Below are 19,000 nucleotides of genomic sequence, written 5' to 3' on the forward strand. Positions count from 1 at the left end.
TAGCCCGCAACAGGAAGCCTTTTTTTGCCGAAAAGACGCTAGCAATTGGAGATATTTTTCCTGTTTCGCTGATTAATTGGCAAATTTTGAAATTTCGGCGAAACTTGTCGATTTTTAACAAAAAATCACCCCATTAATTTTTCGCCTACTTATTTGTTTCACTGGTTGCTAACACACGAAATTTCGCCGAAATTATCTAAAATTTTCATTCTTGCTTACAACCCCTTCCTCTAACAAAAACACATTGACACTCTTCTCCATGTCCCCTAACAAATTAACCCCTCGTTTCATCTTTTGTTATATTCCGAACCCATTGGTGGAGAAGAAAGAGAAGGGGACTCACATCCCAAGAAAGAAGAAGGGTTTGGGGGGGGGGGTTGGTTTGTCATACCTTGGAAACAATATTTCGCCAATAAAGCTTTGTCAACTAGAGAGAAGATGATCTTGTTACTCTGTAGCATTGAGGACACTGAGCACCCAATAGACCTATTGCTAGAGTCAACCCCCTCTTAGGGTAGAAGTCTCCCCTATAAGAAGAGAAAGGGCTTAACTGGGCTTTATGACCTTCCAACTCCTTCAAGCCCAGGGAAGCAAGGTTCACACATTCCTCATGTGCCACTAAAGGGATTAAACTTTGGGCCTTTTAACCATCCATGGTCTAAACACCATTTATTACGCCTGAGGCCCCTTCTTTGACAACCTTCACTCTATAATTGAGGCCCAACTCCCTAGATAGTCTAAAACCATCCACCTTGCCCTCCTCTAAAGTTGCCCCTGCTGTAAAGAAAAAGGTTGCTCTCTTCCATCACAACCCCATTTGTCTCCCGCTCTTATAGCTGTAACTTTTCCATAAAAAAGCTTGATGTAGTCTTACCCCTAATAGCTTTCAACTCACCGAAGCTCGATACTTCACCAACTTTTGCCCTATCTTGCAAGCCCTAAGACCCCACGCTCCCAAGTGCTTGTGAAGCCTTCATCACCTCCTCCTTTGCCCCCAACCTTTCCTCACAGGGAATCACCTAAGAAACCGAAGGTGGGAGCTCCCACCATAAATAAACAAAGAAAAATAATTGCGTTACAACTACCTGTAGCCTTCCTGACACCTTTCTCCCGTTTGTCTTGATCAAAACCCTTGCCCACTACATATTATTTCCCCTGTAGTCTCCTTACCCACCCCCTAAAAGCCCTCACAAGCATCACCCACCTATTTGAAGAAACCTTTGTACCAAAGGAAAAGCAGGAGACTCGCTAACCTCACCTAAACATTTTTAGCTTGAACACTTTCCTTGAAATAACTAGCCTTTGGGCCCCATTTATCAAGCATCGGATTTTTTTGCTTGAATACACACACCTTTTCTTGCAGAACCCTTTCCATTTCCTATGCAAGCTCAAATTCAAACAAAATCAAACAGACTCCCATCAAAGATATTGGGTTTAGGTTCCCTTTTAATCTCCAAGGGTACCTAGCCCATTCCTTTAAAGGATGTAAAAACAAGGCCTTATATGAGAAGTCTCCCTAACACCCTACTAGATATTGATTGAGGTAATATAATTTGTTGAAAGAGTTAACCCCTCAACCCCAATGGCGCATCCACCACCTTAACATTGAGGCTCTAAAGACTCATTCCTCTAAAAAGGAGGAACCATAGCATTATGCACTTTAGCATCTCTGAATGGAAGCACCACTCCGCAACTTCTTAGTTTTTGAGCTAGTACTGACATCCCTTGACAACCCTTTACCTTCAGGGAAGATGAAAATAAATCTTTTTGCTTTTGTTGAAAAAATTTAGCACAAGAGAAACCTTCCCTCATTGCTACAAAGTTGAAGCTTATAGCTTCTCCATTCCTCAAGTCAAGATTTGTTGAAAAACTTTAAGTTTTCCTTCTAATAGCAAGCCTCCACCCTTTCTAGTAGAAAAGGAAGACCTCTTTCTTCAAATCTAAGCCACGTCAAGAAGCCCCATCCCCTTTAATGATTACACTAGAAATCTTTCCTTTGAAAGACTTAACCAAAATTTGACCTACTACTTGAGGTTTCCCATGGATTTTCCAACATATCTCTTTGGTGTGACGAGGCTTTTTATAGTAGGTGCACCCTACTCCATAGCAGTTGAATGACCTCGTTGTTCATTTATAATGGTTTTAGTTATGATTCCTTGTCCCTCAACATTCCTCTTGATTCCTCTCACCTTTTTTTTTTTTTGGTGGATGCCATGGCTAACCCTTTTGTGGATTGCGAGTGAAGCATGAAGCCTCTTTGGCTTTCTTCATCTCAAATTATTGAGGAGACCCCCTACAATGATGGTAGAGTTTCCTTCGTTAAACCTTGCACTTAGACTTAGTCAAACTCAACATTGTTTGGTTACTGTTATTTTTGTCTTAATTTCATAAATCAAGGTTGTATCCTGCATCTTGGAGTAGGTTTGGTAGACTATTTCCTAGATCTCCCTCATTGTTGTTAGAAACATATTAATCCCACTTGCTTTAGGCAACATCGAATTCCATAACCAAGACATTATCATTGAAGCCTCTTTGTCCCATTTGACAAATGCAAGATCATTTTGAGCAGGTTTGATTCCCATCAAATGGCTTAATTTCCCTTTTCCCTTTACAAAGTATTTTACCATTTGTGACCATTGCAGGTAGTTTCTAGCATTCAATTGATATGATAGTTGAAAATTTTGTAGCTCCTCTTTTGCCTAGTTTTGTTGCACCTCTTTAGATTGGCTTTTAGTTATCATAATAGTGGGATTGACTTTGGATGTTTTGAACATGACTAAGTGTAATAAAGAACAAAGGGGTAGGGTTGTATTGTGAATAGGCATAAGAGATTTTTCAAAGTGTTACAAATTTTTTTTTGGCAGGACAGGCTATTGGGCTTTTATAGAAATTTTTCCCAAAGAGCGATTGCTCTGATATTGTGGGGGGAAATATGATTTTTTTTTTTTTTTGTCTTTTGAATATATATTTTTTTTGATGCATAAAATGGGGAATATGAAGTATAAATAGAATGCCTAAAAGTGTCACTAAAAAAATAAACTGAAAAAAATAAGCACCTTCTCAACTAGAGCTTGACTAGTTCACAAAATCTATAGTGTAAGAAGGACTTGAAGCTATAAAGAACTTAGACCATGCCCCAACATTATAAAGGAAAGAAAATTTTAGCCATTGAACAAAATGCCTCTCATTTTCAAATGACCTATTGATTCTTTCCTTCCAAATTGTCTAGAAAAGGCATAAGGGAACAAATTTTCATACCTTTCTTTTATTTTTACCCATGAAAGAACCGTGTCATCCTAAAAGTGTCTATCTTACTAATGAGGGGAGCACCCACGACACACTAGACAGAGAAAGCAATAAATGCCATAAGACCCTTGCCTTATCATAGTGGTAGAGGATGTGATGAATGAATTTTTTCTCTGTAAGACAATTGAAGCGTCTATTCACCCAAAGACCACCCTTTCCTTTAAATGTGATCCAAGGTTAAAACCTTATTCCTAGTAGTGTCCCATGCAAAGAAGCCCACCTTTGGCGACACTTAAGAGACGAAGGGAATAGCCATACAAAATAACAACCCATTTAAGGAGAGTTTGACAATCATATCAATCCCAACAAATTTGAGGAGAACCTAACTATTACATAAAAATTACAATCAGGAAACTACTCTAATATCTCCATAATTTCTACATCTGTACACTGAAGTCGAATCACATGTATTCTCCAACAATGACCTATTCACTTATTCTCTTTTAACTTTGCCACCAAGCATTTGCTTACTATTTTGTTTCAAAAGTTCTATTCTTTTTTTTATATGATAATAAATGGTCTAGTAATGTGATCAAACTCCAAAGTCTCTTTACTGTATGTAGGGTTATTACTAGATTGTCATATGATAGAGGAAGCAATGCTAAAAACAACAAAGTCTCTGTCCTTTTTTCAAACATTGCCCTGAATTGCAACAATTGTGAAGTCAATCAGTTGAAATTATTCAAGTGTTCTAGTATAACTGTTTTTTTTTTGTCATATTAGACCATACATCTCCCTTTACACATATAACTTGTTTGACAAGTTTTTTGCCCCGTGCAATTGCTCCAAATTGTTCCAAATATCTTCGGTTGTTTCTTCATATGTTAAATTCACATTATGTATTACCTCATTAGAGAGATTTAGATGGATAGCACTATTGGCTTTCTCATATATCTTTCAAACAACTCATTTGTCATATTTAGACTTGTTCAACTTGCCTTGTAGTGCCTTGTGAATTCCTTGTTGAATGAGTAGATCCTTCATTCATCATTGCCATAGGGAAAGTTATTCCTAGAAAACTATTCTGTACCTAGACTTAGACACTATGTTAGCTTTGAAATTATCTATTATGCAGAAGCAAGCGAGCAACAGTCAAATGAGAACACATGATTTAACATGGTTTGATAATGTACCTACATCCACAAGAAGAGAGAAAACCAATTTACTATACTCAAAAGAATAATTACAATCCTAAAGCTCTCAAATCCTAAAATTCCAAGTTGCACACAGAAGAACTTATCATTTTATCAAAGTCTCTTTCTATATTCTTTTTGCATTTATAGGAGTTTTTATATAGTGGTAAACTTGTTTCTATACAAAATCTCATCATGATACACTTCTTTTATGATAATAGTATAATTCCTTACAAGTACAATAGGTTCAAAAGGAAGTTTGAGACACTTTTCAATACTAACTTTGATTATTTGTTTCTTTACATTCCTTAGGACCAATAATCATTAAAGTTTTGCACACTGCAATGTTATGTAGTTTAGGTCAAGATTGTTTTGTAATGGTGTTGAAGAGTTTGAACATGAGGTTCAGTATGAAGAAGTATGACCTTAATAGCTTATTTTAGTTCATGCTCTAGGATCTGATCAGGCAATGTCTATACAAAGAATTAAAATTAAGAACACTTTTTAATACCAAATCTGAGTTAAAACAATGATTTCAAAGTGATGCCTGCTGTACTATTGTGTAGAAGGAGGGACATACTGAACCTCATGTTCAAACTCTTCAACACCATTACAAAACAATCTTGACCTAAACTACATAACATTGCAGTGTGCAAAACTTTAATGATTATGAAGAAGTATGACCTTAATAGCTTATTTTAGTTCATGCTCTAGGATCTGATCAGGCAATGTCTATACAAAGAATTAAAATTAAGAACACTTTTTAATACCAAATCTGAGTTAAAACAATGATTTCAAAGTGATGCCAAATCTGAGTTAAAACAATGATTTCAAAGTGATGCCTGCTGTACTATTGTGTAGAAGGAGGGACTGGTTACTAGGAACTTGAGATTTTTTCAAGTTTTAATGTTTGGAAGCTAGATTTTAGAAGAAAGAAAAATGAACTAAATTAGGAACTATTAACAATAACAAATAATTAAGACTTTCACCTTGTTCTCTACCTTGAGGCTTATGTCTCACCTCATTTGGGCAAAATGCCTCAAGACTGCATTTGGCCATTTAAAACATTGATTGAATCTAGGTAGGATAAAGAAGCTGTCTCTCCCAATCCATTATCTCTTTTAAGGAGGAATGGCAGAATTTGTGATCATCTCTTGGATTTCTCAGTGCCTGTTCTTCTATGGCAAAAATTGTTCTCTGCTGCTGGTTTAGTTTTTGTTCCCTGAGGAAGATTTCTGTGATAACAGAGATTAGGATCTCTAATGCTACTATGTTGTTTTGTATGACTGAGGTTGTGTGAGATTGGTTGGATAAGTCTCATGCATCTTCTGATTACTTATATGTAAACTTCACCTTGATGTCTTAATTTGCAGTATTCTATATTTTTCTTGCATTAGTCCTTTATGGCTTTTCTCAAACATTGCCTAGCTTAACTGTTACCAATTTTTGTCTGACTAGAATTTTCAATGTACTATTTCTTCTGTTGTTTTTATCCTGTATCATAAATTAATTTGTTATTGTTTTTCAGTTCTAGGTTTTTGACAATTACCGGCTGAGAGTCTCTATTTGGTGACATATACACTATGTCGCATCCCAGCAGAGCTAATGAACATAGTTATGACTTTAAGTGGGGCATTAAGAGTGGAATGGGTGGAAAGAATAGAGATCTCCAGTTTTACGAGTCATTTACTTACGATGGTGTGGAGTACTCTCTTTATGATTGTGTATATTTGTATCAAACTGGTCAACTTGAAACCTATATTGGTAAGCTTGTAAGAATATGGGAGACACCGACCCGAGAAAAGAAAGTGAAAATTGTGTGGTTCTTTCGTCCTGTTGATATACGCAGACACTTGGGAGATGATGTACCACACTGGAATGAGATATTTTTAGCTTCTGGGGAGGGTAAAGGCATTTCCAATATCAATGCTCTGGTAAATTTGACTTAGTTTTCACATCCTTTTTAAAATTATGTTTTCCATTGATTCAAACCTGTTACCTATTTTGATGCTCATGTATTTGTATTTTGCCAATATTGCTGAAAATTTGTCCTCTTGAAAGAATTCAATTGGAACCTGGTGGATTTTTTTTTTTTCAAGAGATAAATATAATATGAAGATTTCCTTCAAGGATTTATTAGGTGAGATAGAAAGTGGTAGGGTTATATACAATATTTATTGAGAAGCTTTCTTCAGATGATATTTATCATTGAGTATTTGATCTTACAACACCACTAACCCCCACCTAAAAAAATAAAAAATAAATGCATCAAGGTGCTAAAGAATATGAAGTTGCAAGTCTACTCTTCTAAATTTGTTAAATGAGTTTACAAAATTTGAATATGATAATATTGTTATTAACATAAAAGTAACTGACTCAGACTTGTTCTTCGTAAGATTATTTCTTTTTTGCTTTCTTAATTTGAGAACCAAGTCCCTTTCTTTCTAGTTGACTTCATTTGGAAATCTAAAGCTGTATGGAAGGTGAAGACCTTTGTATGATTTGTGGTTGATAAGAAGGTCAATGCTAATAATTTGTTGCAGATGAGATCTTATAAAGCTCTCAGCTCAAATCATTGTGTTATATGTTGATCACCTCTTCCTTCATTACCTAGTATCTTTGGGGTTTTGATGGACTGTTCCCCTAAATGAGTGACATTTATGAAGTCATCTTCTTAGGCAGCTTTGGGAGGCTTACTAGAGACAAGGTTATGTGGCATTTAACTACTCTCACTTTAATTTGAGTTATTTGGGAGGAGAGGAATGCTAGAATTTTTTAGGATGGATGAATTAATGTGGAGGGCATCCCTGACTTGGTTAATGTCCTTTCTTCTCTTTTGACTTCTATAACTGAAGCCTCTTTTGGAATCCTTTGTGCTTGATGCTGCTAAACTAGAACCTGTTTTGTAGGTCTAAGAGGACTATCGAGGAGTTCCTTTTAGAGTAAAAGCTACTTCTATTAGATTTATTAAAGTTAACTTTAATGGATGTTTTGTAGGTGACCCAAGATGGTTAGGGATGGGAAGTGTGGTTAGAGAACATTATGGTACATTTTTCCAGGATATGCATGAAAAGGTTTGTCCATTGAAATAGAGATTTTAGCATTTTTAGATGGTTTGCAGCAGGTGAGGATGATGATTCTCTCCAATCTCTAGATGAAGGTGATTTTGCACTTATTATTTTGTGAGTATAAGAAGAAAATAATCCATGTGAGTTTGATAGGTGTCTTCACTAACTTGTAGATATTGTTGGTGACTCGAGATCTCTTTAGCTTGGGCAGCATTTAGGGAATCAAGTTATAGATTTGTGAATTGACATCTTTTGTAGGGGACTTTTTAACCCCCTCGAGTTGTATAGTGTGACATCCTTCTTTCTGCCTTTGAGTTTATGTCAATAAATTTATTATTTTTGATGCAAAACTAAATAATTCCCTCTTAAATACATATATTAAGGAAAATTAGGAAGAGATTGGAGGATAAATTTATAGACAACTTCTTATTTTTATTTTCTTCCTTTTCTCTTTCCTTTCCTTTTATCTTTACCTTTTCCCTTTCTTCTTCCAAAAACTGAATAAAACCTTGGATTTGTTCTAAGATGATCCAATCCTCAATAATAGGTTGGAAATTCATTTCAATTTATCATTGGTGGGGTTGTAGGAGGTTTCAAGTTGGAATCCTAGCAAAGACCTCCTACCTTAACAAATAAAAAATCTTACATATAAAAAAAAAATTTATCGCTAGGTATAAGGTTGACAATATGGAATGTTGAATGTGTACAATTAATAGAGGAAGTCTACATGTGTGCCAATTGAATGTTAGATGACTATGCGTAGATCTTGTTCTAACAGAATATTCGTTAGAGAATTTGATGGAGAAACAATAATCCTACTATTAGTCGGGATTTGATTTTGCATATATCTATCTAAGTTTTCTTTGCTAGTAAATGGGACCTAGGTAGGGTTTTTTTCCTTTCATGTAGGTTGCAACTCCTTTATACTTGTAGAATACTTGACAAAAGTCTCTTCAGGGTTATGTCAAAATGTATTTTCTTTATGTTTTATTCATTTCAGGAAGCTCTGGGTGGAAAATGCAAAGTTGTCTGCACATCTAATGACAAGAGAAATCCTCGAGTGTCTCAAGTAGAACTAAGAGAGGCCGATTACATTTTTTATCGTACCTTTGACATTGGGAGCCTCAAAATTTCAGATAATTTTGCAGATCTAATAGATGGAATTAAAGGTCTGTTTTAAGCTTTATTTTATTTTCTCATTTACCAGGTACCATCATGAATGTGTTTTTTTTTTCCTCGAAAAATAAAGGATTACTGCTTAGATTCACATTTTGACTGTACTGCCCCTTTAGGCATCTACATCTTTTCTCATAAATATTTCAGATCAATTGTTGGTCCCTTGCAATGGTGTCCTGCTTACTGTTGAATATATCTATATCTATTTATGTGTGATAGCGTGTGTAAAAGAATAAATAGAATTACATTAACATCTCGCAAATATTCTGCTACAGTTAGCGCAGTCAAACAAACTCTAATGGACTAACCTTTCAACTATTTATATGGAAGTTCTATCTTTTTTGTGCTTTTCAACCATTTATATGCATTGCAGTGGAATACTTTTTCAACAGGAAAAAGGACCAAAAGCTACTTAATCCTCGCAATATCAAAGCAAATTTGGAGGTCAGGACTCAAACAATTGATTCAACTTCCAAATCAGATATGAGTACATTAGACATGTGGCCTCTTAAGAAGAGAAAGCTTCTACTCAGTACTGAAAAAGAGTTGCCAGGACTTGGGCCCAATACCTCTCCTCCATCAGAACTAGAGGAGAGAAGTAACATGAGAACTTTGCTGCCATTGCGAATTGCTTCTAAAAGGGACCCTGAGAAGTTAACTGTGTCTCTTCCAGGATTACCTAAACATGAAGAAAAAAATCTGAATCCCAAAGATTCAACTAGCCAGAATAGGGCACGCCCTAAAAAGGTGAAATTTGATGAGAAAGCTATCACAATTCCTGATAAGGCAGCTTCACAACCTGCACAGAATGAGGGCATCAAAGCTCGCACTGGATCCATGGATGATACTAGGAGGCTGGATGCTGTAAGTTTTGATGATTTAAGATAATTTCTCTTCTTCCACAATCAGTTTGTCACAAGTTCGATTCCAGACTACTTGAAAGTATTAAACAGTCAAATGTTGTATGTCTTCAAGTGGCAAAGTTTTTATATTTGCTTTTATAATTTAAGAAAATCTAATATCACATACACAGATGTGTTATTAGGGAATGGGATTCCCCTGTCTTTACCTTGAAACATTATATATCTCCTTTTCTCCTGAAACAAATTATTAGACTAAGAGGACTATTGCACAAGCAGATTTGTGGTTGTGCACAAATTGTTACTTCAAATTGCTAGTTGCATTTTTATGACTGACCTTTATTTTGAAATCTTGTCTTTTAATTCTTGCAGGACAGGAGGAGTTGGTTCAAAGAACTAGTGAGTAGCCATTCTTTAATCTTACAGTGGAATTCCCCTTCATCGCCTGATCGTGCTCAAAACCAACAATGAGACTACCTTTCCCCAGGAGGCTTGCAAAATAAACCAAAAGGCTTCTGGTGCTAGAGAAAAAATAAAGTCGGAGAAAGTAGAAGAATAATAAGGCAAAGTTTGAAGTAACAAAATGCAAGATAAAATGGAATATTTTTTAATGCATAAAATTTTTTCTAGTCTTTTATATAAGAGTTTGCAGTCAGCAAGGAGCATCTGCATGTGTTGCAAAACTGAAAAGAAAAAGTCCTTTGGATATAAAAATGATTAAGGAAAGGTTTTAACTGTTAAAGAAATGAATTTTGAAGTTTCCTTTTTAATGAGATAATTGACCATTTTATTTATTCTTACTGTCAACTAGATCTCAATGAGATGACAAAAGATGAATAGGTGGTTGTACCACATCAGCGTGCTATGTGGTACAATGAGGTACTGGATAGTTTCCTCAAGTAAGGACAATACTATTCGAAGTGAAAAATTTTCACAAGTATCTGCAGAAATTTATTCTAGAATTTCTCCAACTCTTTTATTAAGTCAACTAAGGATTTGATTGCATGATTTCTGTCTGGAATATTCTTTGACATGCTTTTCTTTATCCATTAGTATTAACTCCTAACTATCTCTTTTCCTTTTTGATTAAAGCCCTGGGATAAAAGAATACAAAGGGCTCATGAACAAGGCACCCTGGTTTTACTAGAAAATCTAGATCGATCCTATACTTCATCAGAGGTCGAGGTATGTAAGATACCCCTTAAATTTGATAAACCTGTTTTGCTATGGAATTTTCATTCTCAGTTGGGAAATCTTCATTCTGTACCTTTGCTTTATGTGGCCATTATTTTTCAAACATTTTTTTTTTGTCAATTTGAGATGAGTAAGCATCATAGAAAACAAAGTTCCCAAATATGTCGACAATGCAATCTCAGTTCTGAATAGAACTAAAATAGACTATTTATTTCTCTATTACCAATTAGGTTGGAAAAATCTCTTGCACATTATCTTAATACACTTACTGATTTTTTCTGTTTAACTCCATGGTCACTGTGTTGAACTTGATTATGCACCTATATTTTTGATTTGTTGAAGTTCTTGTTACACCTCATAATGCAAGTTGAAGCTTCAAACATGCCTTCTTGTTGAATTCTTGCAAACTTGATTTATTTTTTGTGAATTGATTAATATTTATATGACACTGAAATTTGTAAGTTCTCCTGCTTTAAGCTACCAATTAACCTTTGTGGGCAAGTCATAGTAGGCAGATTAGAAGTTATGGATAAATAGATAGATAGATGGAGAATAAGCAGATTGAAAGACTTGAACTCAAGGCATCTTAACTGGAGCTCTAGTACGGCATTAAACTACCTATTGACTAAAAACTTAAACTGGTAGGTTGTAGACCAACAATGTATACCAGACTAATACCCTGTACATTCTAAGCAATACTGCATATGGTCTTGTTATTGTTGCTTTATGTGGGAAAATCATATATATTTTGATTTTTTCTATTCAGTCAAAAAACAAACACTATCTAAGAAAACAAGAAACCAACATATTTTTTATCACTCAGAAACTTCACTCAAATAGATAGATAAATAATGCAGAATAAGCAGATTGAAAGACTTGAACTCAAGGCATCTTAACTGGAGCTCTAGTACTGCATTAAACTACCTATTGACTAAAAACTTAAACCGGTAGGTTGTAGACCAATAATGTATACCAGACTAACACACTGTACATCCTAAGCAATACTGCATATGGTCTTGTTATTGTTGCTTTATGTGGGAAAATCATAGTAGGCATATAAGAAATTGTGGACGAATATATAAATAGAGGGGAAAATAAACAAATTAAAAGACTTGAACTCGAGGCCTCTAATTGGCCAGAGCTCCAATACCATGTTAAGCTATTAATTGACCTAAAAGCTTAACTTCCTAGGTTATAGACCAACAAGGCATGCTTGACTAGCACCTGTACATTTTAAGTAATACCATATATGTTCTTGTTATTATTGCGTTATGTTGATGGCATGTGTTAGAAAAGATTCCAACTTCAAAAGTTTTACAACAGAAATTTATTTTGGAGCCTTGATCCATTAAAGCATTAGATTCTGTGTAGCCTCATCAGATTGGAACTTCCAGCTACCATATTTTGATATTGTGCTTTTTAGGTTTAATCTTTCATTCCTTTCTTACAATTTCCCTTTTCTCAACCACACACACACACAGATTCCCATCTATAGCATGAAAAGTATGTCGTCATGGATTTGTCCAAAGCTTGAAACTTAAATTTAGTTTGGAAGCTAACTGGTGGAATGTGGGATTTTATTTTTCTATATATATAACAATCAAACCTTTACCTCATATTGACCACTATTGCTAGTTGTGGCCTAGATCGAGCAGCATATATTAGACTAGGGAACATGGTCATATGGTGTAGTCCCAATGATCTCATTGCTTCTGTTCGTTTTTCTCCTTAGGATCTGGTATGGCATGCTTTTAATGTAAGGGCCACTGCGAAGATGATACAGTGCGGCACTTTTTCTAGCCCACACAATGGTATGGTATTTTGTTGTGGCTCTGTTGTTCTCTGTATGCTAATCAAACAATTATATTCCTTAATTGGTAATCGATCTTTGTCTTTTGATTCATTTGCTTTAGAAGGTCAAAGCAGGCATCCAAATTGATTCTCTTATGTGCTAACAGGCAAAGCTTTTGTTATATTCAAGTTGAAAGCTACAGCTGATATGGTAATATCTCAGTTAAATGCAAAATGTTTAATGCTGGCAGATGGAAGGTATTTGGTTGCATTTTGTGTTGTTTAATTAAAGCTTTCTCTTTTTTCCTCCATTAATGCATATTCAGTATGAATGAAATTTAGTTTCTCCTATTGCAGGGATCAGTGTTTATAATACCTAGCGTTTAAATAAGAAGATGAAGTTTATGAGAAAACCAGCATTAACCTTCACTGCCCTCTAGGGACATCCATAGCAATGCCCTTTGTTGTTAGTTGCCACCTAAGCACTGCCATGGTCATAAAAATCCAGAACCTCCAAGGTCAGATGTAATGACTCATTACAGCCCTGTATTAAAGGGAACATGGTTACTGTTCATGGCACCCTGTTGCTCTCCTAAATGATGCTATGAGATGAGCAGGTCTGGGATTGAGTGCCCTATGCCTTGTTTGGTTGTTTCATTAGGTGTGTTTTGGGTGTAGTTTCTTCAAACCCTATTTCCTCAAAAGTGTCACCCTTCTCTCATCAATCTTTCAAGCTTCAATTATAATTTGGCAATTAGTAGTGATGTGGGCTTTCTCCATATATTCATCATTCTCTTCATTAGACATCCCTGACGTTGGAGCATCCCTACCATTCAATGCTTTAGATAAACCTCTATTGAACCATTACTTCCATATATTGAAACCGCTACTTTCATCAAATTTCTTGACTCTATTTTATTGTTATTTTAAGTTGAACAATCTTACCTTTGATAGCAGTTTCCTGCAAGAAACCACACAAAAATAATAAATAAATAATAGCAATAAGAAAATGAAAATGGAAAACACAATCATACAATTATGTGGTTCAACTTGAAGCTGAAAAATAGAAAAAAGAAAAAAAAAACCTTCTTTCAATCAAAATCTCTCCCTATAATTTTTGTGTTTAGTTATAAAAATAAAACATATTTCTATAAGAAATGTCATAATGGGATAATTCCTCTATAAAAATAGGAAATCATCTTTACAAAAATTTTTATTAAGAAAATATCAAGGACATTGAAATTGACTCTAAGGGGAATTTGAAACAATTGGCAACAATTTACCCAAAAAGGAATATCTCATTTGGTATTTCTTTATGCAAAATTTAAATTTTTAGTAGATATTGATGAGAGACTTTTTCCCTTAGAATTAGGAATTGCTACAAATATCCCTATAAATATTGTAGGTCATGGATAGAGAAATTCATAAGATTGAAATGGATATGTTAAATCTACGGTGGGTAGGTAGAGATGTGAAGAAGAGTGAGATACACCTAGTGAAGCAAGGCTTGGGTTCATGGTATAGATACTAGGAGCTGGGAAACATAATATGTTTTAGAGCTTGGGGTTTGTTTCTGTTTTTTTTTTCTTTTATCTATAATATTATTTATGGTACTGTGAAATGATTTAGAATTAATTGAACCATGTGAAAACCTCGTGTACTTGTGTGTGGATGACTTCAACCATATTGTTATTGCACTATACATGACATAAAAGCTTTCATTGTCACAGTAGCAATATCTAAGATTGAAGCAATCAACTACAGTGATGACTGGTACTTGATTTTGGATGTTCCAATCACATGACAAGTGATAAGGAAAAGTTTAGTGTCTTTGAGTATAACTGCTTCTAATTGTTCATGTTAACAAGTTAGTGAGTATTCCTGAGTTTAGAGTTCATCAACTGCCTTTTTAGATTGTTTACCATGTGTTTAAGATAGAGAAAGAATTTTTATTAGTATTACAACTGATTGCCTCAAGCAGTTATGTGTGTTTATGGCATATGGAAGCCAATTAAAGTTCATTGATGTCAGCAAAATTGGCATACATAGACAAGACATGAAAAACACAGTACAAATTTGTGATATGCATAAATTTTGAAGGATTTTTCTTCAACTGTATCCATGAAATATTGTTTTGGTGTCAGTATCTTAAATTGCATCAACTTCCATATGAAGAATTAAGTTTCAAAGCTAAAGGACCCTAGAATCTATCTATATTGATGTATTTAGTTTAGTAAAACATCTCTTAATCAGATGCACTTGTTGACCTTCATTGTTGATTTGCTTGAGGCATGTATTTTGTGTAGGTTTTAAAACAAAAGTCAAATAAAAGGAAGATTAGATGCTCACTTATAGATAAAGGGGTATAATATACGTCAGATGAATACTCGAGATATTTGGGAGACTATAAAATGATATGACAATAGATTGGCTGAAGCACCCCAGAGTGGGATGGCATGACTAAGGAAGAATGAACATCCTTGTAAAAATATGTCAGAGTACGCTACCAACCATGAATGTGTCAAGTAGCTTTTGGTTTGAATATACGAGGAATACAACTCATGTAATTAGTAAGCTACCACAAACAAAGTCAAGGTTTGTTTCATTTGTTAAAAAGTTGTGGAGTGTAAAGCCTACACAAAGTCGCTTTAAAATTTTTGGATATATTGGCTACTTCTTGGTGCTTAATTTCTTAATTGAGCAAGTTTGATTAGGAGGGAATATGTTACATAGTTTTAGGTTATCATAATGAAAAAAGGGGTAGAGATGTTGTGATCCCACAACAATTGTTGAGTTTGATAAGAAGAGAATTTATGATTTTGTATATTGTGATGGTAAAAGGAAGGTGGAGATGTTTTGACTCTTATAGCCTGCAGCTTGTCTCTGTCATATATCAAAAAATGTCATATTGATGAAGTCTTGTCTTATGGACATCACAAAAGGGGTACACTACTAGACACAAAAGACTCGGAGAATAAAGATTAGGGAGGAAAGTGACAAAAGTAAATGATCCTAAAGATGAATGAGAATAGGTATGCATATGCAAAGCTTGTGGAATGAAGGTAGGAGCTTGATGTCATGGGCTTAGGCCTTTCCTAAGCTAACGTTGCTAAGTTAGCCTTTCCCCAATCCTTAGTTATTATGCTAAGCAAGCAATGCTACTCGACTTGAAAGATAGGATGCGCAACAAAGGCAATACTTGAAGAAATGAATTTTTTATTACACTAGAACACCTTACAATGCTTGACTGATCTCAAGTGCTTGGTGCCTTAGCCAAATGAGGTTATCCCTTATTTATTTATTTATTTTTTTGATAAGTAAAAAAGATTTCATATATAAAAGAGACGCTAAAAAAGCGACTCAAAGTATACAATACCTATACGGGTCCTTCAACAAGACCAAAAAAACAAAGATAGCCCAACACCACAAACCTACTTAGAACCCAATCAATCAATAAAATTAGCTATAGTTAGAGGGCAATTATCTATGAACAACTTAGTCTCAGATCAAAAAGTAAGGATAAAAGAGTGTTTCAATTTCTGAATTGACAACGAATCATCCTTGAAAGCCAATCTATTCCTTACCTTCCAAACCGTCCAGAAAATGTGAAGAGGAGCAGCTCTCCACGCCTTGTGTTTTTTGCCCAGGAAAAAACCATTCCAACTTAGAAGGGTCTCTCTAACTGAAGAAGGCAAGACCCAAGACACCCCAAATAAAGTAAAAAGTAGATACCATAACACCCTTCTTCTTGAACAATGAAAGAGAAGATGGTTTATGTTCTCCTCTTTCTCAAGACACATAAAGCATCTATTTGCCAATGCTCGTCCTCTTTTTTGGACCATATCCAAGGTTAAGGCTTTGCCCCACGTAGCCTCCCATGCAAAGAAACTAATCTTAGGTTGCACATTCACATTTTAAATATAGCTTGAAGGAAACAAAGATGAACCACCCGCGTCAAGGGCTACATAGAGAGACTTGACCGAGAATTTACCACTCTTGGTTTCAGTCCAGGACACCATATCCTCCACATCCTCAATAACTCTCTTACCCTGTAGCCTTTCCAAAAATCTTTCCGCCGCCTCTACCTTCCAATCATTGAACGCTCTTAAAAAACAGGGGTTCCAACCCCCCAACCCTTCTCAACCAAGGGGTCCCAAATATCTGCCACCCACGCTTCCTTCTCAATAGTCAAAGCTTAAAGAGAAGGAAAGGACATACATAGAGGAGAATCCCCACACCATTTATCCCTCCAAAATCTCACCATTCTCCCATTACCAACTGTGAAAACCATCCTATTGCTCACCAACTTCCAATCCATCCTTATTCCTTCCACAACCCCATACCATGAGCCTCTCTCACTTCCCGAGAGCACCAACCCCCTCTATCTTCTCCATACTTCCTTCTAATCACTTGATTCCACAAAACCTCTCTCATTTGCGAAATGCCAATTCCATTTAGCAAGAAGTGCCTTGTTGAGAAGGGAAAGGCATTTGACCCTCAAACCTCATTTCGACTTACTTAAACACACCAACTCCCATCTTACTAAATGAGGCTTTCGCTCCAAATTGCCCCCACCCCAAAGGAAGTCCCTTTGGATTTTCTCTAATCTCCATCTAACTGAGCTTGGTAAGCACAACAATGACATTAGATAGATGGATAAATTCGATAACGTGCTTCGAATAAGAGTCGCCCTTCCTCCTTTGGATAGATATTGTCTCTTCCACATGGCTAACCTCCTTCGGAAGCGGTCTTCCACACCATTCCAAACTGTAACTGACTTAAAAGGAGCACCCAAGGGCATCCCCAAATAGGTGGTTGGAAGACTTCCCAAACTACAACCAAATTCCTAAGCAAGATCATCCATATTCTCTACCCTCCCTACTGGAATGAGTTCACTTTTTTCCAAATTTATTCTCAAACCCGAAACAGCCTCAAACCACATAAGTAACCAATTGAGATAAGTAAACTGATCTTGTGAAGGTTTACAGAACACCAGAGTATCATCAGCAAACAACAAGTGGGAAATTAGGACCCCTTCTTCACTCCTACCCTTCACCCTACAACCTGATAAGAAATCTCCCTCTATGGCCCTTTTGAGGAAAGCACTAAAGACCTCCATAGCTATCACAAAGAGGTAGGGGGAAAGGGGATCGCCCTGTCTCAAACCCCTGGAACTTTGGAAGAAGCCCGTAAGGGTTCCATTGACCAACACGGAGAAACTTGCAGTGGATATACACTACTTAATTCACCTGATCCATTTTTCCCCAAAACCCATTTTCTGCATAATTGTGAGAATAAAAGTCCAGTCCACTTTATCATACGCCTTCTCTATATCCAGTTTGCACAAAATGCCACTCTCATTGTTCTTGAAGACCGAATCAATGGCTTCATTAGCTATCAACACTGCATCTAGGATTTGTCTACCTTCCACAAACGCCCCTTGAGACTTGGAGACCACCTTTCCAACCACCTTTTTTAGCCTATTGGCTAAGACCTTGGCTAGCCACTTGTACAAGCTTCCCATCAAGCTTATAGCCTAAAATCCCCTAAAGCTTCAACCCTTGCTTTTTTTGGAATTAGGACCATAAAAGTTGCATTTAGGCTTTTAACAAATTTATCATTTTCGTAGAATTCCTTGAAGAAACACATCACATCAGCCTTCACGAAATCCCAAGCAAATTGCCAAAAGGCCATAGAGAATCCATCTGGCCTCGGGGCTTTATCCCCATTATAGCCAAATAGAGCATCGAAGACCTCCTCTTCAGTAAAAGGAGTCTCCAATGCACTAGCGTCCAAAGGCTCCAACGTCTCAAACTGTAGCCCGGAAACAGAAGGGCGTCATTCCCCCGGATTAGACAGCAACAACCTAAAAACATTGGCAATCCCTTTCCTAATTCCATTCTCCTCCGTAAGCCAGGCTCCATTAATCTTAATTCTGTCCACATTATTCCTCCTCCTGTGAGCATTGGCCATCTTGTGGAAAAAACCGGTATTTCTATCCCCCTCTTTCAGCCACACTTCCCTAGATTTTTGCCTCCACATGATTTCTTCAAGTAAGACCCATTTTTTATAGTCTTCCCTCGCTTTATTTCTAGCTTCCAGCTCTTCCAACGACAGTCTGCTGATTTTCTCCTTTGCATCCCAATACTCCATCTGCTCTAAAGCCAAATTATTTCTATATTCAACCCTTGCAAAGGTGTTTCTATTCCACTCCTTCAGCTTAGCCTTCAGAAATTTTAGTTTTTCGGCCAAGATAAAACTTGGTGATCCACTGAAGCTACCTTCCTCCCACCAATACTTCAATAGGTCCTTAACACCTTCCACTTTCAGCCACATTCTCAAATCTAAACAGGGAAGGCCTTTTCTTAGGCCCCCTCCGTCCATAAGAAGTGGAAAGTGATCGGACACGGGTCTTGGTAGAACAAACTGCCTCGCATCTCCAAAATGACTGTCCCACCCCTCATTAACCAAA

General features: G+C 36.2%; 1 protein-coding gene across 4 annotated transcripts in view; it reads left to right on the plus strand.

Annotated features, from left to right (window-relative positions):
* Positions 1–19,000, plus strand: part of LOC104880252 (protein ANTI-SILENCING 1) — a 32,447-nt gene that overhangs the window by 8,250 nt on the left and 5,197 nt on the right. For 2 of the 4 annotated variants that reach the window (XR_002030889.2, XR_002030888.2), the window contains exons 2-8: positions 5,968–6,373; positions 8,508–8,676; positions 9,057–9,547; positions 9,916–9,942; positions 10,636–10,728; positions 12,470–12,548; positions 12,696–12,739. Coding sequence is in view for 2 of the 4 variants with exons in the window: in XM_010656423.3 (XP_010654725.1) it covers positions 6,023–6,373; positions 8,508–8,676; positions 9,057–9,547; positions 9,916–9,942; positions 10,636–10,728; positions 12,470–12,548; positions 12,696–12,786 (1,301 nt within the window). In the remaining 2 variants the exon portion in view is untranslated. Of the gene's footprint in view, positions 1–5,967; positions 6,374–8,507; positions 8,677–9,056; positions 9,548–9,915; positions 9,943–10,635; positions 10,729–12,469; positions 12,549–12,695; positions 12,787–19,000 lie in introns of all 4 variants that reach the window. The other 2 variants (XM_010656423.3, XM_010656424.3) reach the window with 1 other exon arrangement.

The sequence above is a fragment of the Vitis vinifera genome, chromosome 9 (genome assembly GCF_030704535.1).
Source record: "Vitis vinifera cultivar Pinot Noir 40024 chromosome 9, ASM3070453v1".
NCBI classification, from domain to species: Eukaryota; Viridiplantae; Streptophyta; class Magnoliopsida; order Vitales; family Vitaceae; genus Vitis; species Vitis vinifera.